Source organism: Schistocerca americana, chromosome 1 (assembly GCF_021461395.2).
Source record: "Schistocerca americana isolate TAMUIC-IGC-003095 chromosome 1, iqSchAmer2.1, whole genome shotgun sequence".
NCBI classification, from domain to species: domain Eukaryota; kingdom Metazoa; phylum Arthropoda; class Insecta; order Orthoptera; family Acrididae; genus Schistocerca; species Schistocerca americana.
The window spans coordinates 1,105,406,723-1,105,432,568 of record NC_060119.1 but is presented as its reverse complement, the minus strand read 5'-3'; the positions used below and the strand labels follow the sequence as shown (position 1 = coordinate 1,105,432,568).

The 25,846-nt window shown below is 38.4% G+C and overlaps 1 protein-coding gene across 1 annotated transcript in view; it reads left to right on the top strand.

The window, feature by feature from the left end:
• Positions 1 to 25,846, top strand: part of LOC124618413 (E3 ubiquitin-protein ligase listerin) — a 145,216-nt gene that overhangs the window by 92,639 nt on the left and 26,731 nt on the right. Inside the window, exons 14-17 of the mRNA XM_047145347.1 lie at positions 7,108 to 7,252; positions 8,723 to 8,922; positions 10,686 to 11,092; positions 24,784 to 24,976. Coding sequence (XP_047001303.1) covers positions 7,108 to 7,252; positions 8,723 to 8,922; positions 10,686 to 11,092; positions 24,784 to 24,976 — 945 coding nt within the window. The remainder of the gene's footprint in view (positions 1 to 7,107; positions 7,253 to 8,722; positions 8,923 to 10,685; positions 11,093 to 24,783; positions 24,977 to 25,846) is intronic.

Below are 25,846 nucleotides of genomic sequence, written 5' to 3'. Positions count from 1 at the left end.
TCTGAGGCATCAAGGGATCACAAATTTAGCATTGGAGAGCAGCATGGAGGGTAAAAATCGTAGAGGGAGACCAAGAGATGAATACACTGAGCAGATTCAGAAGGATGTAGGTTGCAGTAAGTACTGGGAGATGAAAAAGCTTGCACAGGATAGAGTAGCGTGGAGAGCTGCATCAAACCAGTCTCAGGACTGAAGACGACGACAACAACAACAACAACTGCCAATGTCAGCCAGGATCCGATGTTTTACCACTACCATGCAGAGAGGGACAAGTTGGACTTCTGATCACACAATTCTGAGTTTTACACCTGCCCTTTTTCCATATAGAAGTGTCTGAGACTTGTGATACTGCATCTGGTCATGACCAAATCCGGTACTGCACGCTTCAACACTTGCCACCAGTGTCAAAGGAAATCCTCTTCGAATGTTTTAATTTGATATGGCAGACAAATCACTTCCCCAACTCATGGAGATAGGCAATTTTGATGCCTCTCCCCCAACCAGGAAAGGACTGCACGCATCCCAGTAGTTACCAGAGTGTTGCCTTAACAAGATGTCCAGGAAAGACTGGATTTAATGGTTAGCCATTGTCTGGTCTTGTTGTTAGAGACCAGGCAATTCTTTAGCTGCTCTCAATGTGTATTCTGGAGATTTCAGTCCACTGTCAGCAACCTGAACCTGCGGCCATTCAGCAGACTTTCCTACATAAACATTGCTATCTCGTCAAATTCTTTGATATCAGTAAGGCTTACGACACTACTTGGAGATGCAGTATCATCATGCAACTCTTATCTGCGGGGCTTTCATTCCCATCTTCATGTGATCTTTTTTGTTTTGGCGATTTTTTTAGATCGCTCTTGGTGGCATGCTGTCTTGCAGTACCGGATTTGGTCATGACCAGGTATCATTTTGAACAGGCGTATGATGTTCATTAGAGCAGTGTTTTAAGTGTTACCCTCTTTGCCATAGCCATAAACAGTATCACATTTATGGTAAGGAGTCCTGTGCAGTGCTCCTTATTTGTAGACAATTTTGCTGTTTTCTGTTCGTCCTCCAGTGTTGCAACGATGACACATCAGTTTCAGATTACAGTACAGAGGTTAGAGGAGTGGGCTGCAAAGATAAGTTTACAGTTTGTTGCAGATAAGTGTGTGTGTGTGTTTTGTTTTTGTGTTTTCATTTTAATCATTGTTGTCATACTTTTAATTTACCTGACTAACATATGAGGGACACCATTCTACATTTAAAGACTCAGTGAGCGTTCTGGGACCTAATTTTGACTCCAAACTGTCGTGGTTACCACATCTGAGAGACCTGAATCCAAAACTCAGAAGACACTGAATGTCATAAAGTGCCTTATCCACAGGTCTTGGGGAGCAAAAAGGGCATGTCTGCTTCAGTTTTATAGGTTTTTGTGTGTTTGTGGCTAAGCTATAGATGCGCAGAGTACAGGTCAGTGAGGCCTTCTTACCTGAAGATTAGAGACGCTATCCACCTTGATGGGTTTAGGCTGGCCATGGGTGCTTACATGAACAGTGTCATACCCAGGCTCTGGGCAGAGGTTGGGGAACTGCCACTCACCATCCCGTGACAGCTCCTCATGGTGCATTAGGCATGTGAGTTCCTTGCAGCTCCAACTTCACCTACATACTGTACCATTATTTGTCCATCTCTGGAATGCCTTTTCTCCTATCGTCCATGAGCAGCAAGGCCATTTGGGATCTGCATGAAGCGAATGCTGGAGTCAGTTGGTGTGAAGCATGTACAACCCCAGATCTATGCTCTTAGCTGCTTGCCACCATGGTTACTGCAGAGGGCCCTGGGTAATTTTAGATTTGCTACAGAACAGGAGAGATTGCACTCATGCATATGTTTTTAATACATTATTTTATGACATTTTAACTGAGCACCACAACTCTACAGCCATCTCTACGGATGGGTTGAAAGAGGGGGTATTCCGTTGGTTGCTCTGTTGTTTTCCATAATAATGTCCTCAATGTCAGAATGCCTCGAGACTTTTATTGTCCTTGAAGCAGGACTATAAGCGATCTAACAGGCACTGAAGGAGGTGAGATGTGCTTCAAGTGCTAAATTCCTTGTGTATTCCAATTCTCTGGGTGGTCTTTACTCTCCATCCATGATGCTAGTCCCCAGCAGATAAAATAGTCCAGAATATCCAGGACATCCCCCTACAACTACAATGTCTTTCTGCTGGGTACCAGGGCACACGGGTACTGTAGGAACGAAAGGACAGATGTAGCAACCAAGGAGGTGTGTCCTGATCCTCAGTTATTTTAGTGTGCCATTTCCCTGCACGCTATTGCCTTACTGTTGAGGTACAGAGTTTGGTGTCAATAGGAAGACAAGTGGCTGGACATGATAGATAATAAACTACATCTAGTAAAGCCCACTACACAGCCGTGGTGTACCTCCTTTTAGCCACAAAGATGGGTTGAGGTCCTTCTTACTCGTCTTCGCAAAGGCCACAGTCCCGTGACGCATGGCTTCTTGCTCCAGCATGATGACCCTCCAATGTGTGTACAGATCACTGTGCACCACATTTTACTAGGCTGTGTTTTGTTTGTGGACCAGAGGGCAGCAACAGATTTGCTGACAGATCTCCCCTCTATTTCAAGTGGCATTCAAACAAATGTGATGTCACTTTTAAGGTTTTGTGGTTTGTCCAAATTATTTTCAAAAATTTTAGAGGTATTTTGTAAGTGGTCAGCCAGTTACATATACCTGTATCATTGTTTTAGCTCTCCTGTTGTTTTCCTTCTGTTTTCTTCCCAGGTGTAGTGCTGTTCATTATTTCTCCTTTGTTTTACGTAATATGATATGGAGTGATTCTGTGGATCACCATGATTGAGATAGGAGTGAGTGAGTGTGCCAACATTTTTATCCCCTTTAACCATATTCATTTGTTTTAATATTTATAAGGGTTATGATAACGTCACCGTCGAGTGCTCGTAGACCCCAAAACTGCAACAGGAACAACAACAACAACAACAAAAATATAGTGTAGTTTACTGAAGCTACTGCCGAATCCAGTCTGCTCAATGGGTTGAGTTGCAGAAAGGGTGACACTTATACGATTTAACAATATTCTTGTAAAAACTTTTTACAAAATGCAGATTAAGCTTATGGAACAATAGATTTTTATGCTATGATTGCTTCTCTTCTTGAGGAGCAGTATTATCATTACTTGGTTCCTAAATTTCTGAAAGATGTTCCACACTGTACTACATCATCAGCTACTAACCAGCTAACCAAGACACAATCATATGAAGTATCTTAGCAAAAATGTGATTGGCTCAAGGAATATGTGACTAATGGAACACAGTATGTTACACTGGAACACTAATGAGAGAGTAATAGGGCATCTAATGTTTTCAGTGTGACCAGAGAATAGCATCATTTGATGATCATATGGAATTCCAAAAAAATCTGGAAAGAAATTTCTGATGGCAACCCTCTTTAAACATGGATAAGTATAAGATAATGCTTATAACACAAGAGGTATCTGACTACATGATTAGTGGTTAACTATTGAACATGTCATATCATACAAGTATTTGGGGGGTAACACTAAGAATCAGTGTTCTGGGACAATCACAAAATCAGCAACAGAAAGTGAATGGAACACACAGATTGTGTTTGGAAAACTTTTGGCAAAATGGAATTCATCTGTAAAGGAAATTACATAAAAAACAGTAGTGAAAGACTTCTGTAGTACTGTTCTGGTGTTTGGAGCCCTTATCATGTAGAGACAGCAACAGACATCAGATTCTTAGACACAGTGCTAGAATTGAAACAGGTTGGTATAGGAGTAAGTAACTGTAACAGAAATGCTCAGGAAAGTAGATGGGAATCCTTGTAAGAAAGACGCCAATGTTCTTGAGTCAGTGGTGGATGAATTTAGAGAACCTATATATGTAAAAGACTGTGCAAACATTATGTGTCACCAACATATATCTTGTGCAGGGATCGCAAGAATAAGAGATTAAGGTTTGTACATGAGCATATATATATAGTCATTTTTCCCCAGCTCAATACATGAATGGAATAGTAAAGAAAGTCGATAATAATATGATATACTCTTCACTATGCACTGTACAATGACTTGCAGAGTATATGTGGATGTATATACAAAGAAGGGCAGCACAAATGATTACAGGTTTGTTCGATTCACAGGAGAACGTCGCAGAAATGCTGAAAACCTGCATTGGCAGATGTTTGAAGAGGGTGACAACTATCCCATGAAAGCATACTCATAAAGATTCAAGAACCAGAATTAAATGAAGAATCTAGGACTATGTTACAGCTCGCAAGGTATTACTCCTGTAGAGACCACAAGACAGGCTTACACTAATTAGAGTGTCCACAGAAGTACTTACACAGGCATTCGTTCTGTTATGCATACACATACGAATCGGAAAAGAAGTCCTAATATGTGGTACAGTAGGAAATACCCTCTGCCGTGCACACGACAATGGTTTGCATAGTATTGATGTAGGTGTAAAAATGGTTTGTGTGGGTCAGTGCACTGTCTTCGTGATGAACATATGGAGTTCCAGATGTCACGATTTCCATCCACAGCTTCACAACACTTGAAATAATGTCAAATAAGCTTCTTCTATTATGTTCAGACTGGTGGAAAATTTTGTTCTGGCCCCTTGGTATAATTTTTCAGTCAACACAGAAGCAAATCACTTTGGCTGACTCACTTTGCCATACCAGTCTCAGGCAGCATTTGTGTTAACTTCAGTGTGTAGGTTTCTATCAAAGAGCCAATTGTACACGTTATTGGCTCGCTTACACGAGCAATGTTTGCCAATAATAGCAGTTATTTCCTTGAATTCTCCAAAAGTAGCACTTGAGCTCTTTCAGAGACTTCAGGTGTCCTCCAAGTGTTGTCAAGGAACAACTTCTCACCAGTGCACTGGACTCTTCATGCAACTATTATGAACCAGAGTATTTTGCCACATCATTAACTGTGATTTATTTGTACAAATTTTCATAATTATGTGGAATGATTAATTTGACATTCATGTTATACATTCCAGCCTGGAGGTCCCAGGTTCAGTCCCAGGTAGGGTGGGAATTTTTTGTCTTTCCAGTCCCTCCAGGACAGCCACAGGTCCACTCAGCATACAATCAAATGAATACCAAGAATCTCTCCTGGGGGATATAAAGGCTGCCCTCTCATCTGAATACAAAATACAGTCTACTAAAATGTGGTGCATTATGATCAGTATGCCACAAGCATCACACATAGGATGGTCCTCTCAGCAGAGCTAGAAGCCATGCATTTAGGGCTGTGTCCAATGCAAAGAAGGGTTAGAAGGACCTCATCCCATCTGATTGGCTAGGAGGAGGTACGCCACTACCTCATTGTGGACTTTACTAGATGCAACTTATTTTCCTGTCGCTTCCAGCCACTCTTCTCATTGGTGCATGACTCTGTATCCCAACAGCCAGGCAATAGCATTTAGGCAGATCACTTTCAGCTATTAATATATTACACTTTACATATCATTAATGTAAAGTTTAATATTTTAATAGCAGAAAGTAATGTATTGAGTTGTATCAGAATAAGTTGAAGTGGGAGCTGACAATACAGTACAGTGATAGAATAAAGTAAATCATAATTGCCCTCTTTAATATACACCATCTGACATCTAAGCGGTATCAGATGTATTTAGTTTCTGTATGCAGTTTAGCTATATAGGTCAAGTGATACTTTTGATATCACATTTTGTTCATTTCTGCATTTTCTGGCTGTCTCTATTGGGATTGCCTTTTGGCTTTCTGTTCTGGTATCGCTTTTTGTATTGGTATCGTGAGTCTCGCTTGAGCTGAATGGTTCACGTAACCTTTTCAAATACTGTGTTTTGTGAATTACTGTAAATTTTGACTGCCTGGGTTAATCTCACTTTTTGGCTTTGTAGGTCTCGAGATATTGTTGGTTCACACTAATTTTGATTCCCGCCCTCCTCATCTTTGATACTAGTTATTTTTTTGTGTTTACCTGGTGGTTTTTGTTTGTATATTTTAGTATTTCTGTAATGTTGTGATCGTTATTTTAGATTTTAGTTTGTTCCTACCCAGAACGGCCAGTTTACAGCACTTAATCTGAGTAGATTCACTATTTATAATTAAAAATTTGTAAAATTCCATAATTGAGGTTTATATTTTCACACCATAGGAATGGGTGATTGTGATGTCTTGGTCTCCATTTTGGAATAATTTTTACCTTCGGTCAGAGTCAGCTGGTGATACTGAAGGCTGTAGTTAATTCGTTTAATGCCCTTTCTGATTAGTTTATGAGGAAAGTTACTTTCAAATTAAAAAAAAAAGTGAAGCAGTCATCAACCTGAAGATTGCTTTGAATGCTTCAGTGCTTTGCTGGGCATGGTCCTGTGGAGTTTACTGTTGTCTTCCTCAGACCTTTGAACTGACTTACCCAGCCAGTACACAGGGGGGCTGTCAGTTTAACATGGATTCTGAACCATGGTGCAACTCGGCAATTTTCACATCAACAAACATTTTCAGAGGTGACAGAAGCCATAAGTGACAGATAAAAATCCTAAGATTGAGTGTCATAATTATGTGAATTTGTCATGAAATCGATTAAATTTTAAGTCAGCATTTGGTTTGCTAAAAATTTCATCCCACACCATATCTTGAAAAATATTCTTAAAAACTTTTGTCCTGGAGCTATTAATTATTCTAACTGATTTCCAATGAGGGGACTTGAGTCTGCAAAGCAATATCTCGTTTCTCCTAACTAAACATTGGTATTTAAAGAAACAATTTATATTTTTTGCCGAACACCTGTTTCATGACCTTTGACCACTGTGGCTCTCTAACCATACTTTGCACTTCATTTGAACATTTTGGATATTTTGAGATTACAGCTGTTTACTAGGAAAAACTGACAGTGCTGAGCTCAACACTGACCTCTGACAGAAGAATAATGTAATGGTAAATTTAAATTTGTCCATGTTGTGGTGACACACTTGTGTATTTCATACATATTAATAGTTAATAATCTTTTCTTAAATAAAGACAGGACTGTAACAAAGGTATGTTGCCATTTTGCAGGGCAGAAGTGGAGGGTAATACATGGATATGGGCAATATACAACCTACACAAATACGCGTTTGGCATAGAAGATGGAGCGGCAATATTCTCTTGTCTTATTAAAGAATCCAAACTATTTGGCCTGCCCAGAATGCATACTGAACAGGTGAGAATTTATGACCATTAGTGTATCTCTGTGATAAACAACTTTGAAACACAAAATGATGGAAATTAGGAAGTTCTGTATGAGCAAATTAGTATTGGTGCTATTTAAGGCTGGCGTGACAAGGTAGTTACCAGAAAGACCCCAGTGTTCTGCAAGGTCCCCTCTGACCTGGCATTCCGAGTAATGTTTTACTGGATCCTTGAATATTCCTGTTTTATTCACCCCTCTTTCCTCTGTTGTTCCAATGGAGGAATGTGTGGAAGCTAGTGTTAATGTCAGCTTCTGTTTACGCGTGTGTTTGCTATGACCTGCTAAGCAGAAATTTCTTTTGCATTTTTGTAGTTCTTGGTTTCTTTTGCAGGGGCTGGTATAATTTAAAAAAAGTAGACATTTTTTAACATTTCTTTTTATCTGTGTTCAGTTTTGCCTATTGAATTACCAATATTGATCGAAATATATTGGTCTGTTCCTTGATATTAATTATTTAATTAATTAATTCACACATTATGTTCCATAAACCTTAGAGTGCATGTATGTTTGTGTGCCTTTTTCTTAATACAAGTATCAAATGGATTGGTAGCCATAGGAGCAGAGGCAAGAGGCTCTTCTTGATTCTTGTAGTTTTTGTACAGATACAAAATAATGTGGCATATGCTCTTTTAACCATATTGCCATCTGAAATCTGTTTCTCTAGTTCTCTGCAAAATTAGTTTTTACCTCTTTTTCTTGAGCAGATTGAAAGAGTTTCTTTTTAAGAAATCATGACTAGTTTGCTCAGGTCAGGTGGAGTGGTGGGAGGGGTGAGGTGTGGAGGGTGAGAGGAGGTAGGAGGGAAGGTTGATTGCCAACTGATACGGAGAGGCAGGCAGGAAATGGGATAGGAATGTAGCACCAGTGAGCTCAAGTTGTTTAACGTGTGAAATGTTGGACTGACTTGGGAGGAGGGGGAGGGGGTGGCAGTGGGGGATGACATGGAGAGGAAGGAGTGAGTAAGTGAAGTTGGTGGAGGAGAGGGAGCATGGGGACAGGGACTAGTTGAGATTGAGGCCACGAGGATTGTGGGAACACAGGATGTGCTTTTAAGAACAATTCCAGTCTACTTAACTCAAAGAAGCTGCAATTGAGAGAGGAAGAACCAGATGACATGGCTTCTAAAGCAGCCATTGAAGTCAAGTGTGTTGCTTGCAGCAACATTTTCTGCCACTGGGTGTCAAAGGAAAAAAATTATTTTGCATCAGTGCAGTAGGAAAGAGAAAGATACAGTATTGCTTTCCACTGTAACACCAAGAACTTTCACTTTGCCTTCCTGTCTAAGTGATTGCTAAGAATATCTTGTATGTTATTGTATTTTCTAGTTAGAACAGTACTTCATTGGTAATTTTTACTGTAATTATTTTGCTCAGGTTGCTGTCTCCCTTGGTAAGTTGTCACATAGTATAAAAACTTTACCCAGTGCTTTATCAATTTCAGATTTTTTATGGCCTTAACGCCCCAAAGAACTGCGATGTGGATTTTGCGGAAACAGAACTGTCAAAAACTTTGCCCACCATTACTTGCTGGCTGAATAATGTGACACGGCCCTTTCATAAAAGTGGTAACATTGTTGTGAGGCATTTCATGGAGCACATTCCAGCATACTGGAAAACAGTTGAAGCACGAATTCCCACGAGGTAAGTACCTCTTGTAAACTTCAGATATAAATGCATGATGAAATGAATTGTTACAATCTGTTTTAAAAACTTTAGAACTCTAACCATTTATTAGATATGTCACATGGACAGTGAGGAGTGATTTTCTATAATGATAAGGATGCAAGGCAAACTTTGAGAATCAGTAGATAATTCAGATGGGCTTGCATGTAAAACTGAAAACTAGATTGATGCCCAATGTGAATTTACACTTATGAGTTGCTGATTGATGTGCAGTTGACAAGTAAGCACATGTTAGGCTGTGAGCAGTATCAGATAGTGAGCTGAAGCCAGTGGGAATTGTTACCACTTAGAATAAATGTGATGGCATGAGTGAGTGCAGGTCAAACTGAAGCACAAGTGGAGACAGACAAATATGTTGTAATAATTTCATTTTTTTTTAATTCCTTTTTTGAGTCTTCTGTAATATTGCAAGAGTCAGGTTCTCTATGTTCATATGTTCATTTAGATATTGTGTAGAACTGAGACTCAGTAACCCCCCACCCCAACCCACGTCACCCCACCCCAATCCTCCACCCGTCTCTCTAAATCTTGCAAATGTTTCAAAGACAGCTATTGGACAGCAACATATTCTTCTATTCTAACCACTTGATGGCCATCTGTCAACAATGGATGACTTTCTTACTGGACAGCCCTTTTCCAGCATTGTGATTGCCGTGAGGCCCTTTCTTGGTATTGTGCAGGTATTCGTCACAGATGACACTGGCAGTTACTTCATCGTCTGTCACTACTTGATAGCCAGGGTCATCAACATAACATTCAAGCCAGTTCTGAGTATTTTCCTGATCACATTCTTCAAATCTTGAACATTATGTAACTGGTTCTCCAAGTTCAGAAACAAATTGGCTGTTTGGTGTCTCTTTAGATGCAATTGATCGACTCATCTGAAGGAAGGAGCTTATTCCAAGTTTTTGCTAATATAATGCCCTTGAAGTTGCTTAAGTTTGTGCTGTCATATACACGTAATCCTTAAAATGAATCCCTTTTTACCAATGCCAATTCAGTACCCCCCACTCCATATTCTTTTCCAATTAGTACCATATACAGCAATGTATTTCTGTAATAACATCTGAAGCTGTCACTGATGCCCTGGTCCATCAATTCAGGACACAGAACAGCATAAATGACGGTTGGCAGGGAGGGTGAAACTAGCCAGCCCAGCACCAACAAAACTTCTACATGACTTGCGTATAAATTTGAATTTGATGATTTGGACACTTTTACTTAACTGATGTTTCAGTTGATCTTTTTTAAGGTAATAACTTCTTTCTTTTATTCTGTTCAATAGTAGAAATATGTATTAATTATTGGTTTCTAGTGTCTAAGGAAAATATAATTGAAAGGATAGGTCACCACTCACTTTAAAGCTAAAGTGACGAATGAGTCATAGGCACATATTGTGATTACTGCTACGCTATTAAACTACAGTCCTTCATTGGAGTTGAAAAGAAGTTTTGCATACATATACACATATAGTTCTGTTCTGAATTATGTCACTGCATCAGGACTGTACAAATGATTGTAAAACATCATATCTGCTCCAATGCAGGATCATATTATGTATTTCACTATCAGTCACTTGCTCTATTTGTCTGGGCCAATCAGCAGCTCGTAACTCTGCCTTTGAGTTGTAATGTTACCTGCCTTCTCAGTCGTATCCAATATTATCTTAATAACACATTGTATCTTCAGAATACTGATTACAGTGATTTTATGTGTTACAGTGAATTGTCAAATGTTGACTGGGAAGAAGTACATAAGTTGATAGAGAAAATACACTTCCTTGCTGCAGTCACGAAAAATGCGTGGCATGTTCTTCCAGTGCGCATGTGGGATTTCATTCTTTTGGCTCTTGTGCACCTTGTAAAGAATTTACACAGTGCTGTTAAGACTCTCCTGCAAGAAACAAATGCACAACGCACACACAGCACTAGTAGGAGAAACCTAACCTCCTTTGCAGTTGCAACATGCCTCTTGTTTCGAGCTGTTGACAATTTCTTCAAAGAAGTTGCCAAAGAAGACAACAAAGAACTGGACAAAAAAATGTTTAAAGACTTACTGGAAGAATGGAAGCTGGTTTATGTAGGAGAAATTTACAAGACCTTCACAGATATTGTCAAACTCTTAGCAGGTATAACTCTTCATTAAATCTTTTAGTGATAAATATTAATTAGAATATAGCATACTGAGGAATTAGCATATCTTGACTTTAATGTGCTGCTTGCTGTATTCCTTAATCTGTGTGCATTACACATGTGGTTCACAGTTGATGACTTTTACCTTTTATTCTGAGATTGATGTGTATTTTATGATACAGTAACAGTAAGTTGTTATTACCTGTACATGATCCTCCAGGAAAAATATTAAGTGATAGTCCAGACATTTCTGGTAAATAGTTTATGAAAATTAATGCTGTGCTACCTGTTGTTCAGCTGAGTTGTTGTTTCCATTTGATGTTCATTATTTTGACAACTGGCCCAGTCATCTTCTTCAGGTGCTGCAAGTTGTGCTGTTTTATATACTAGCTGGCTGGACTCCAACCAGACTATGAATTATTGTTGGTCCAGTTAGAGTACAGGCAGTGAGTACATGTAACAGCACAACTCGCAGCACTTGAAGACAACTGAGTTGGTTATCGAAATATTGTGCATAAAATGGGAATCACAGCTAAGCTGAACATTTAGAATCACATCAATAATCAATCAATCATGCTGAAAAAGACCTGAAAGGTTACTGTTAGTATCAAGTTCCTCCATGTATTTAATTCCTCCCATCCAGTCCCGATTTGAGTTTTTGTCAGCTACAAATTACTTACTCCACTGGCACCGGTACCATCACCACAAGAGCTCAGATTTAGATGTACTACAAAGTATGATATATTCAATCATCTCCATTCAAAAAATCTGCTAAATATGCTCTAAAAACTTTAAAATATGCATAAAAAATAAAGTACCATATTTCAGCTTTCCCACATTTATTAAGCTAGACGAAGTTATCAGATTTGCAAATTTATTCCTAAACTTAGTCATTAACAAAATTAATGTTTCTCTCTCTCTCTCTCTCTCTCTCTCCCTCCCTCCCTCCCTCCCTCCCTCCCTCTCCCTCCCTGAATCTATTTTAGCATTTCTATTGAAAAAAAAATTAAATGTTTTTCACAGTTTTCCGGAAGAAATAGTTTCCTTCTGTCACTTAAATTGTTTTTATAAGAAGATAAAGGTCTCTCTGCTTCACATGAAGTCAGAGCACAGTACTGAAAAGAGGCTATGCCAATTCCAGACTAAGCATTAGGCTGTTTTTCACTTTCTCCGATAGCACCTTATTCATATCCTGCACTAAATTTAAACATGGATTCATTTCATCAGTTTTCTCAATTTTGTTGTAAAGATACTTTCATATTTCTCCTGCTATGTCTCCAGTGACATCTGTTTCTTATACTTGCAGTGTAGTGGATAGAGGCATCTCTTTTCCTTCCAGACATGTGATTTCAGATGGGAAATACTAAAATATGTGTTAATAAATACCAATTTACTCTGTTGACTCTGCTTACTGCAAGCACTAAACTAAGCAGGGTACTCGCTGCTTCATTTTTATGCATTACATCAAGCACCTTTTCACATTTTCTAATTGATCACTGTAATATGGAATTGCTTCAATTCATGTACCCCATCTCATGAGGATTGGCTTAGGGTGGTAAACAAATACCTTTCATCATATCAGCAAATAATTTCACTTTTGATGGCACATTCACAGATACTTCATCGCAAATTAAATTAAGGCTGCCAGCCAGTGAAGAGCATGTGTTAAACATGTCATATGAAATGCCTTAGGATAAAATACCTTCAAAGCTTTTGCAGCCTTAATCATGTATTCTGCTGCATCTGTAACTATCAGCAAGAATTACATTACATTACATTAATACTTGTTCCACAGATCATGACTACGATATGTCGTAATGATGTGGAATGTATCAGTTTAACATAAGTTTTCATTACACATTTTTTTTTTTTTTTTTTTTTTTTTTTTTTTAATTTTTAGTTACTGCTTCATATCTAAATAGTCATTTATTGAATAGAAAAGTTGTTATTCATAAATTGTTTTAATTTGTTTTTAAATGTTCGTTGGCCATCTGTCAGACTTTTAATGCTAATTGGCAAATGACCGAAGATTTTTGTCGCAGCATAATTCACACCTTTCTGTGCAATAGTCAGAGTTAACCCAGAATAGTGAAGATCATCCTTTCTTCTAGTGTTGTAGCTATGCATCTGCTATTATTCCTGAATTGGAATGTGTTATTAGTAAGAAATTTTATAAGAGAATATATGTATCGTGAAGGTACTGTGAATATCCACAGTTCCTTAAATCAATGGCTGCAAGGTGATCTTGGGTGGGCTCCAGCTATTATTCTGATTACACACTTTTGTGTAGTGAATACTTTTTCTCTTAATGATGTATTGCCCCAAAATTTGGTGCCAAATGAAAGCAATGAATGAAAATAGGCATAGTAGGCTAATTTAGTGACATATTTATCACCAAAATTTGCTATAACCCTAATAGCATAATTAGCTGAATCTAACCGTTTCAGCAGATCATCGATGTGTTTCTTCCAATTCAATTTCTCATCAATGCACACACCCAGAAATTTTGAATATTCTGCCTTAGCAACAGACTTCTGTTCATTCTATACTTATCAATGGTGTTATGCCTTTTACTGTACAGAACTGTGGATACTGTGTTTTCTCAAAATTTAGTGAGAGTCCATTTGCAGAGAACTACTTAATAATCTTCTGAAATACATTATTTACAGTTTCCTCAGCTAATTCTTGTTTACTGGGAGTGATTACTACAAATGCATCATCAGCAAAAAAATTACCGTTGCATCCTCATGAATGTAGTGGCAAGTCATTAATATAAACAATAAGGGAACCAAGACTGAACCCTGTGGGATACCATTCTTGATACCTACTTAGCTTGTCTGGAAGAATTTCATGATTCACACAGTCCAAAGCCTATGAGAGGTCACAAAATACCCCAATTGGTGATGTTCAGTTACTCAGAGTATTAACGTATAGGATGTCAAATCAAACACCTTTCAGCCCTCTAAGGTGTTTGATTTGATATCCTGTAGTGAACAGCTGAATTCCGCAACCACCTCTGAAAATATGGACACACAGAGACATTTAATATATGATCAGTGAAAGCATATACAGGGTGTACAGAAAGTCTGGGAACACTTTCAATTATTTATTGCACAAGAACTAAACATTGTACAGATGTCATACATATTGTATTTTGAAGAGAAACTCTGAAAGCTTTTTTTACAAACATTTGATATGCGAACCATGAGTCACCTGGCAGACGTCAATACGGTAATCGAATTCTTGCCATACCCATCCCAGTATGGCATCATCGACTGTGGCAGTAGCTTCCCTTATTCTCTCCCGGAACTCTGCTACATCATATAGTAGAGGCGGTACATACATCAGATTTTTAATGTGTCCCCACAGAAAAAAGTCACGCGGAGTGAGATCTGGTGACCGGGGAGATCATTTCATGAAACATCTGTCCCCTTCTGTAGCATGGCCGATCCATCGATGCGGCACTGACTATCAGCAAATTACCAAACTATGCTGTGGCAGTATACAGGAAAAAGAAAAAAAAAAAAACTTTCGTGGTTTCTCTTCAAAATGACATATGTATGATTCTGCACAATGTTTGGTGTGCAGTAAATAATTGAAAGTGTTCCTGGACTTTATGTACACCCTGTATAGCATTTTCTGGTGAAGAGCCTTTCTATAAACTAAACTGACATTTTGTTAGTACATCATTTTCACAAATACATGTAGCTGATCCAATTTACATTATTTTTTCAAGAATTTTGGATTAAGCTGTCAGAAGATAGATTGGGCAGTAATTGTTAGCATCAGACCTATCACCTGTATTATGCAATGGTTTAACAGTAGCATATGTCAGTCTATCTGGGAAAATGTCGTGTTTCAGTGAGCTGCTAATGTTTTCTCATTTTTTTAGCAGTCCACAAAACAGGTAATGCATCATGAACTACTCTAGCAGTTGTTGCGACATTGCCAATAAATGTCCCTTACGAGTTGATTGTTTCATTTACAGATAAAAACAAGATTAAGTAGCTGATATCATCTCTTATTTCTTGTATTGCATGAAAAGAATTATTTTATCGAAAATTAGTAAATAACAGGGTTGTAATTTGGGGTCTCACTTTTGCGGCAAACAAGTATAAGAAATTTATAAAAATATGTTTCTTCATAATAAACTAAACTAAATGAAAATCTGTGGAACTACAGATCTACATAATTTTATGTTCCCAGTTTAAAATATTTTTGTATTACATATTTAAAAGTTACAGGGAGAGGGTGTTAGTTGACATACACAAACTAATTCCATTAAATAAATTTTTTAACTTACCTCTTCATAAACTTTGCCAAGGTAGCTTTTATTTATTGTTGATTCATCAGGAACTTTTCATTCAGAATATTTTTCCAGGAACGTTCAAAATTCTACATTATTTAACTTATTCAGAGGGCCGTTGGCTGAAACTAATGCTTTGCTTATATCTTCCAAAAAACTGTCATTGACATGATTTCCACACCTGCTTGCAGAGAATACTGCTGGTGAGGTTGTTTAGCTCTTGGAGACATTTCTATTAACAGCATTTCTATGAGCAGCTGCTTGCAAATGATGTGCAATCTGGAATTTTTTGTCATTGGGTAACTGTAACAGTGGTATAAAAATAGTGTTAGTTTAAAATAGAGCAATACAACTTATGTGTTTTTACATATGTGGCACAGTACCATATTTCTGTCTGTTCTTAGTCAAACCAAATAAGTTTTACTGCTCTTTTCCTTCAGCATTGTACTGTTCTGTCTCCTCTTGCTCACACTTCAGAAATTATAAGTAACAGCACACTAGTTAGAAATTAAAAGTTAACTGAAAATGACACTTTTTAATTCATGGAAATGTTATCGTCACAGCAGATGGCTTCATTTGAAACATAATAATGATGCGAAGACCACACCGAACTTTAAATGTTTGCCACATGATTATTGAACACAGTTTTGTTTATGGTAAGCTGTTGAGCGGCATATTTTTGTGCTGTATCAGGAACCAGCCATTGTTGATACCTATGATCTCATTCCCCCACCCTGTATGGATTTAGAAACATAATAAATTACAGTCCTTGTACAAAAAAGAGCAATAAAAGAGAAATTTGCTCACGTCTTCCTCTTCTTCTTAAAGTATCTTGGTGAACTATTTATATTTGAAGAATCATTGTTGAAGAGGTAAAATATATCCATAAATATTCACATATTAGTTAAATATGCAGTAGCCCCTTATATATGCACTACCAAGAAAATGTGCAAAAATGTGAGCTCTAGTCATCATTTCTTCACTCCATTGTGCTGGTTGTGATTTCATGTTTGTCCTTCTTGTTTATGTTGTTCATTGACAGCCACTGTTTGTATATTTTATTCCATAATTTCTACAGTTTCAAGGTCCTTGAAGATCTGGTTCTGAGGAAGGTAAGGCAGTGGTAAGACATTGGACTCACATTTAGGAGCGTGGAAGTACAAATTCCCATTCGCCCATCCAGACTTTTCCTGTGGTTTCCCTAAATTGCTGAAGGTAAATGCTTGGGTGGTCTCTTTAAAAAAGAGACAGCTGATTTTCTTCTCCAGCCCTCTGCATATGCACTACATCTCCAGTGACCTTGAAGTCAGTGGGACACTAAACCTTGATCACCGTTCATGGACATCTGCTTGTTCCAGCCATCGTGATCTTTCCTCATGAACTCTTTTGAGAGCTTTTCCAGTTCAAATGTCCTCGAGAATCCTAATGGAAGCCATTCTTTTCCTATGACCATACTACCACAATTGCTTCAGTCTTCTGAAGACTCCATTCCAGTGGTAGCTGTTGCTGAATATTCTCATTTATTACTTGATGCATATTTGTCTTTTGTAGGAAGGAACAAAGGAACTTCATCTCTCTTTTCTGGAGACAACTTTCAGTTTGTGTAGCGATTGAGCACCTGTTACTACATGCAATCAATATGTCAGTATATATACAAGATATGGTAGATACTGCTTAGTTTTAGAAATGTGTGAAAATCTTCTGTCCCTACCACCACAGAACACCTTTAATGAGGTAAACAACCATGAGTCTGCTCGATTATTATTTGGAGATTGTATCTATCAGTTCGTATGGAGGTCAAGTTACGTAACTTCTTTCAAGTCAAGAAAGAAAGAAAAGAAAAGAAAAATAGTAGCTAAAAAAATACTGAGATGAACAGGAAAGTGAACTGAAATCCACATTTATTGCAACTGACTCACATGACAATAGAAATCTCACACAAATTGTGGTATTTAAAGAGCAAAAAATGAACCCACAAGAAGAATAGTCATAAAACAGCATGAATATCCTACAGTAGCCACAAAAATAATTGACAGCATTTTTAATTATTGTCCTCTTGAATATTCTGGGACTGGCTCATGAAATAATATAAAGTTTGTTTATAGTTTGATCAAATTCACATGTTTTCATAAGTAATGCCAGAAAGCAAAAATGTGTATCTGTAATAACACTGAACTAATTGTTGTAACAGCTGTCATCACATTTATGCACTAGTAAGAATGGAAATTTCAATGTTATCTAATTACTACTAGCTTTAGTCGTTACTCATTAATTGAAGTTCTCCCCAAAAGATCCAGGAAAACTTATGATAGTTGATTTATGAAGAGCCAGTTATCAAACAATGGATGTTACCTCATGAGTTCAACTTGAAAGCTGGAGTGTTGCTCCATTATTAGATCCATTGTGAAGTGCAAACCAAAATCTAAATTGCAGTATTAATTTCATTGGGCAACAAAAACACATGAACGATATCTGTTCAGAACAAGATGTAAATTTAATGTTCTACACTTGTACACTATGTGATCAAAAGTATCCAGACACCCATCAGAAACATACGTTTTTCATATTAGGTGCATTGTGCTGCCACCTACTGCCAGGTACTCCATTATCAGCGACCTCAGTAGTCATTAGACCTCGTGAGAGAGCAGAATGGTGCACTCCGTGGAACTCACAGACTTCAAATGTGATCAGGTGTTTTGCTGTCACTTGTGTCATACATTTGTATGTGGGATTTCCACACTCCTAAACATCCCTAGGTCCACTGTTTCTGATGTGGTAGTGAAGGGGAAACGTGAAGGGACATGTACATCACGAAAGCGTACGGGCCGACCTCATCTGTTGACTGACAGAGACCTCCGACAGTTGAAGAGGGTCATAATGTGTAATAGGCAGACATCTATCCAGACCATCGCACAGGAATTCCAAACTGTATCAACATTGGACTATTGAACCGTGGGAAAACATTGTGTGGAGCGACGAATCACGGTGCACAATGTGGCAATCCTATGGCAGGGTGTGGGTATGGCGAATACCTGGTGGGCATCATCTGCCAGAGTGTGTAGTGGCAACAGTAAAATTCTGAGGTGGTGGTGTTATGACGTGGTCATGTTTTTCATGGAGGAGGCTTGCACTCCTTGTTGCTTTGCATGGCACTATCACAGCACAAGCCTACATTGACATTTTTTTAAGCATCTTCTTGCTTCCCCCCTGTTGAAGAGCAATTCAGGGATGGCGTTTGCACCTTTCAACATGATCGAGCACCTGTTCATAATGCACGGCCTGTGGTGGAGTGGTTGCACGACAATAACATCCCTGTAATGGACTTGCCTGCACCTATAGAACACCTATAGAACACTTTTGGGATGTTTTGGAATGCTTACTTCGTGCCAGGCCTCACCGACTGACATCGATACCCATCCTCAGTGCAACACTTCGTGAAGAATGAGCTGCCATTCCCAAAGAAACCTCCACATCTGATGGAACATATGTCTGCGAGAGTGGAAGCTGTCATTAAGGCTAAGGGTGGTCCATCACCATATTGAATTCCAACATTGCCGATGGAGGGTTCCACGAGATTGTAAGTCATTTTCAGACAGGTGTCCGTATCCTTTTGATCACATAGTGTATATACTCACATGTCCCGGGAGGAATGGTCAATATTCAGGGGTATGACAGGAATGCTCATTTGAAACAAAATACTTCATATGGACATATGCCCTATTCCGAATGGTTTCTGAGATAGATAACATTTAATGTATATTTGTTTTTTGGGCTCATGGCTTGCACACGCGTCCTACCCACATAGTCTGTTTGGCGTTTTAATTCTAGCCCAACCTACTTGATTGCTTTCAGCCTCTTTGATCGGAATATCTTTCTGCCATTAAACAAGCCTGCGCAGTTATACATGGTGTGTTGTGACGGAAGTAGTGTGAAGGATTGAGAGTGTATCAGAGAGAAGCATTGGTTACCCTTGTTCATACAAAATGCTGGCTAAAATGCCACAAATCTGTGCCAATGAAGAATGTGCAGATAGTGCATGTTTATTGCTTCTGCGATTGTAGTGCTCCTGCTGCTGTTGAAAAATACCATTGGCACTTTCTGTCATGTCGAATTACTGATCTGGAGAGCTTACCAGAGTTTTCAGCACATTACATGAAACAGATATTCTTTAAAGTTTCCATTTTTCTTCTGAATCTGTAGTTCAACAAGCTGTGCAGTAACAACAACATGCTGAAATTGTGCACTGTGGTCCTACCAAGAGCATGTGGCAACTTTCTGCATATATCTACCTCCAACGAACACTTTTATGGCAAATATTACATGCAAAAAACTTGTACCAATACAGAGACAGCATGTTCACAATTGTCACATTGGTGACAATATGACATGATTTGAATTTTGTCACTGGCAATAATCGTTTGCTACCATTAATACGATTCACTGGTGAAGACACATTTACACGGAATGGAATCAACAAGTATGCAAATCACTGATGGTTGTAGGAATAACCACACATTACAGTGGAAACCAATTTCCAAGTTTGTTTTGCGATCAGTGTTTGGTGGGATATGAGTGATAAAACGTTGATAGGTCCTATCATTTAAGAAGAGCGAATGAAGGAACAGAATTACTTGCATTTTTGGAAAATTCATTTGTTGAACATCTTGAGGAGATTTATTCGGCGATGCAGATTGCAACGTCAGGGTGTATACGACCCAGGACAACCGGGAGATCCAGGAAAGACCCGGGAATTGTTTAGAATTCTAGGAATTTTTCATCGTTTTAGTTTTCAGTTAAATTTTTGTGATTTTGATTGGTAAGAACCAATACTCTAACAAAGGATATTACTGTATCCTGCTACTGCAGAATAATACTGCAGCAACAAAACATGAACGAGAAGAAACTAAAATAAAACTTAAGTTGCAAAGGAAATGCGTCACATACAACAACAAAACACAGTGCTCATATAAGCGTCTGCCAACAGCAAAGTTTGTCAAAGGCTTTAGGAAGACTGTGCAATTCTTCATAACAACATATTGCCTCTGATGAGCCTGATGTGACAACTGTTTAAATTAGATTCGTCTGAGCAGTTGCGGGCGGGCTCTTGCGCATGCGCAGTTGAGTCGCATATGAGTAGTACCTTCTCCCACTTCTGGTTACAGAAGTGTGGCTGGGCGCCACTATCTAATATTGCTCCAGTTCAGAAATACAGTAAATCCGGGGCTGATGCTTAGAGCAGTCTGAGTTGTGGTGGGGAGGTGTGTCGTCTCGACGTGACCTGTGTACACATCAGTGATTTTATTGTTTCCTCTTTGTTTATGGCTCTCACGTTAAATTAAAACAAAAAGGATTTTTGTGACTGGGAGCTATCAAATGAATTAAAATACGTTTGCATAATTACAGAAGGCTAAAATATGTTATTAGTTTCAGATTTTATTTCCACCTTTCTGACAGTCAAGCATAATTGCCTTACAGAGTAATGAAGTTATTTTTGAAGGTTTGCTAAAGAGATTTGGCTTTTATTAATCTTTTCTGCTGAGGCAGTCAATTTATTTGAAACAAAGTGTTTAGTTTCACACTGTTGGCTAGTTTCAACTGTTCACTATATTTCAAGTACACTTATAGCATTATTCCATAATAATGAACCGAACATGAGGTAATACAGTACTGGTGCTCCAAGAGAATTTACATCTGAACCTGGACAAATGAATGTGCACTTTAAACCGAATTATACATTTTAGTATGGTGCACGAAATTCCGATGCTCTTGAAGTATCCTCTGATGTCTTGTTTCTTTTATGACATAATGTAAGATCTTTTAATGTTTTACACATAGGAACATCGGACTTCCTGCGTCATCTTAGTTTCGCAAGCGTGGTGACGCCTGTTATCTGGCGCTCTCTGCCAACTGCCAAAATGAACCTATTTCTAACAGGACGCAGGAAAATGTTGCAAATGGTGGTTTGAAAAGCGTTACATTCAAAGCAAATTTCCTTTTACTCAAGATGAACTATGTGCGAGAAATTACGATGAATTTCTTAAATCACAAAGCATTTGACTCTCATTTAAAAATCAACTCTTCGAGGAGGACCATTTAGAAGAATTTTTAGCCCAGAAAATCAGACATTTAGGTCATTATTAAAAATTTTACTGGTACATTTATGTGATGTATCTTAAAGTGTAACACGCGCAAAGAAGTCAGCATTATATGTGCAAGCTTAGCTTCTCTTGCAGCTTATTAATCTTCGAGACCAATATTATATGTGAATGCTATGTATATTAATTTAAACCATTAACTTTTCTTATTTGTGTGTTCGCACTACTTAAGAGTGATGTTGCTATTGGCTGTTAACATGCGGTGTTTGGTGGAATCTGAATTTATATCTCTGTAACACAAACATATGCAGCGTACATGTTGCTGAACATCAAAGATCTTTCAAAGAGTCCCCTCCGCCCCCTCCGCACCGCTTCTCTCGAGTTTCGTTTTCTAAAGTGCCAGGAAATTCTACGTCGGTATATGAAACCGTAAACAAAGGATTGATGAGTTTTAGAGTGGCAAGGAAGAATATACTGTCACTTACCATGGAAAAAGTATATTTTGACCTGGGAGAAACTGTATTTTTAACCGGGAAATCCGGGAATTTTTTTTTTCCTTGTCCACGTATACATCCTGAATGTACTTCCAGCATGATGGAGCCCATCCACATGTTACCTGACGTATGAGAGGACATCTCAACCATACTTACCTTAATTGCTTTATTGGCTGTGATAGTACAGTTGATTGGCCACCAAGTTTGCCAGACCTTACACCATTAAATTTTTGTTTACGGAGTTGGATGAAATCTGAATTGTACAAGTGAAAGGTGAATACATGAGATGAAGTGCTTTTTCGCATCATGAACACTGTTGCCCTCATTAGGAAATGTGCAGAGGCACTCAGACAAGCAACACTACATGTTCTTCCAAGAGTGCACAAATGAGTTGAAGTTGGTGGTGTATTCCAACATTTATTGTGAACTGTACAACAGCTTTAATGTGAAGTGTATGACAATGGTTAGAGGTAAATTTGTTAAAAATACATATTTTTCAATTAAATCTAACAGTGGAAAATCCAGGATGGAATGTAACAATATTACGAAAAGGAAAATTGCTACTCACCATATAGCACAGGTTCTGAGTCACAGATAGGCACAACAAAAAGACACTTACAGTTAAAGCTTTTGGCCGCTAAGGCCTTCGTCAACAGTAGACGACGCAGACACACACACACACACACACACACACACACACACACACACACACACAAACGCAACTCCCACACACAACTGCAGTCTCAGGTAACTGAAAACACACTGCAAGCAGCAGCACCAGTGCATGATTGGAGTGGCGACTGGGTGGGGGTAAGGAGGAGGCTGGGATGGGGAGGGGGAAGGATAGTATTTAGTATGATGGGAGTGGCAGACAGTGAAGTGCTGCAAGCTACACGGAGAGGTGTGGAGGGGAGGAAATTGCGGAAAAGGAGATAAATAAAAAGATTGGGTGTGATTATACTTGTAAAATGCATGTTGTAGTGCTTACTGTAGTTGAGTTGGTGTAAATTAATCCCTGACAGCTGTTGTGGGCTGGGTGCGGCAGCTTCACAGTCGTACCTCAACCAATAACATAATGCAATTTTTTAAACATAAGGCAATGCCTTGATGTTGTCACATCTCTATAGACAGCTGTTGTTTGACCTGCTGCTGTTAGCACTTCACATTCGAAAGCTGGCAACAGTGGTACAAACTGTCAGTCGTTATCTAATGTCAACCCATTTAGAACTGTCGCACATGTGGAGTGTCTTTTAATTGTGCCAGTCTGCAACTTAGCATGTCTCTTTTACGTTACGTAGCAATCTGTCTTTTCCTGCATTGTTAAACTTGACAATGTACTGAATAAAACAGAAAATAAATGACAATGCGCACTAAATGTGTTCTATCTTGGAAACTGTTTGGAATAGGGTATATGTCCACCCATATGAAGTTTTTTGCTTCAAATGAGCATTCCTGTCATATCCCAGAATACTGACTGTTCCTTCCTGAGACTCCCTGTATACCTCACTATTTACAAGATACTGTAGCTAACTTAGGTATAGATCTTCCTACCACATTTCTTTTGTGTAGCGCGTTTAACATGGTAAATAGTTTGCGCAGCACACTGACAGAAGTCACCAGTTATATGTCTTAAATACAAATGTTATTAATTTTGGAGATAATAAAAATTTATGTCTTTGAAATTATTTCGCCTGAATGCACATACTTCTCTGATCACTCCAAGGTTGCGCTAGGTGTTTACTCATGGTGCGATCAACTTAAAAAAGGTGTCCTGTGCAGATGCTAAATAAGTAAATAAGAAAACATTTAAATGCTAAGTGCGAAATACCAGTGCGTCGCAGTATCCCTGTGCTACATGATAGAGCTTGGAAGCTATTTGTATGGTACAGAGCTTGGAAGCTATTTGTATGGTACAGAGCTTGGAAGCGATTTGTATGATACAGGCTGAGAAAAGAATTCTACCTGCATACTAAAAGCTGTACATTATATCTCTCTTGTCACCTACAGTTCTTGATATTGACACACAGTTCCAATATGAGCCCAAGTCTGCAACATATGACTGTCTCACATTAATCCTCAGTTCCGGCCTTTCAGTCAGTGCCAATACAAGAATGCCTACCAGTGTCACACATGTTTACATGTGTTGAAATGTTGGTATTATATTTCCAGAATAAATCTTATAGTCTGCAATTGAGTATCCATTGTTTCAAACCTTCCTGGCAGATTAAGACTGTGTGTAAGATGTGGAACCTATATTTCATAGGCAATGCTCTTACCAACTGAGCTTAAGCCATTTATTTTTGAAACAATGTCCCTTCTTGACCATTTTACAACCTCTCAATATGAAAGTCTTAAGCAAAGATTGAGGCTCTACACGATACTTCTCCTCTGTACCACTAACTGCAAATGGGAAAGCCACAACAAAGATATTCTATTCTTGATTATCAGCCTTTTTTCATCATGTTCCCATATTTTCCTTTAATTTCCTGTTATGTTGTAGTTCTTATTATTTTGAAGTCCTGCACCACATAGCTATTACTTGGGAATGTGAATCTCAACTATTGTAGTCTGTTGTTACTTCCATTCTGCAGCTATTTGGTCTTATCTCATGTGGAAAGCAGATTGTCCTACCTCCCTCCCCATCACTCCTCACCTGAACCTTATATATTTCCATTGCCTTTTCGATGTGCCCGTTCTCTTTGTTTTCAGGTGAAGCACTGGAGAGGGATACAAGTTAGCAGTCCAAGAAGATTTTGTACTCTTAATTAACATCCTTACTTGCTCTGCTTCAGATGCTGCTAAAGAAACAGTTGTGACGCTAGATCGACAGATATTACTCCAAGAAATTGGCAAGTCTCTTATGTGTGCTGATGTTGGGCAGTATCTCCAAGGAAGTCAGCATGAAGCATTCATAGAAAGCTGTGAAAAATTAATTTACTCACCACTAAATGTGCTCCAGCTAACTGGTTTTCAAATGCTGAAAAAGTAAGTTTGATGTAATTTGCATCATTACTATTGGGGTAGCTTTATCTGTCAGTTTGTTGTATTAACTTTATCATTAGTAACTGACTAAACTTTCATAACAGCGGCTATTTCATCAAAGATATTTTTGGTTTTGTGCATGGCTAATGTTGATCAGTTAGATAATAATTTCGTACCTAAAAGCACTCTCTCTCTCTCTCTCTCTCTCTCTCTCTCTCTCTCTCTCTCTCTCTCTCTCACACACACACACACACACACACACACTCACACTCACACACTCACTTTATAGTTGTAAACATCCAAAACTGTGTCTATGGAGTAATCTCAGTTTGAAGTTAATTTTGTGTCTGTAAGATTCTTAAAACTATCGGGTAAGTGGTGAAAGTTTTTTATGGCTGAATATCTCACTCTTTTCGGTACTGCTCTAAGATCAAGTGATGACTAGTTTAAACTATTCCTCATTGTGTTGTTAAATTATTGATGTTACTGTAATGGTCTAGTACATATTATGTAGGCTGTACATCCACAACAACTTAATTCACTGGTGTGCATTCATTCTGCATGATAATACTCAAATATTGCACAAATTCAGGGCAATAAAGTATGTACGTATGTGTATGTCTGGAATCTTATCCCAAATCCCTGGATTGATTTTAACCAACTTTGACACAGAAACAGCCGACATCATGAGTATCAGCACTGTGGGGATTTTAAATTACAAATCCAAAGGTTCGGGATTTGATCCCAAGTCAGTATAGGTGCTGTGACATTTATCATGTTAACCTCTGAGTTTGTAAAACATGTATTTTACACCATGGTTAAGATTTCGTGTTAAATTGTAATTTCCACCTTGTTAAGGAGCAGTTTTCAGTC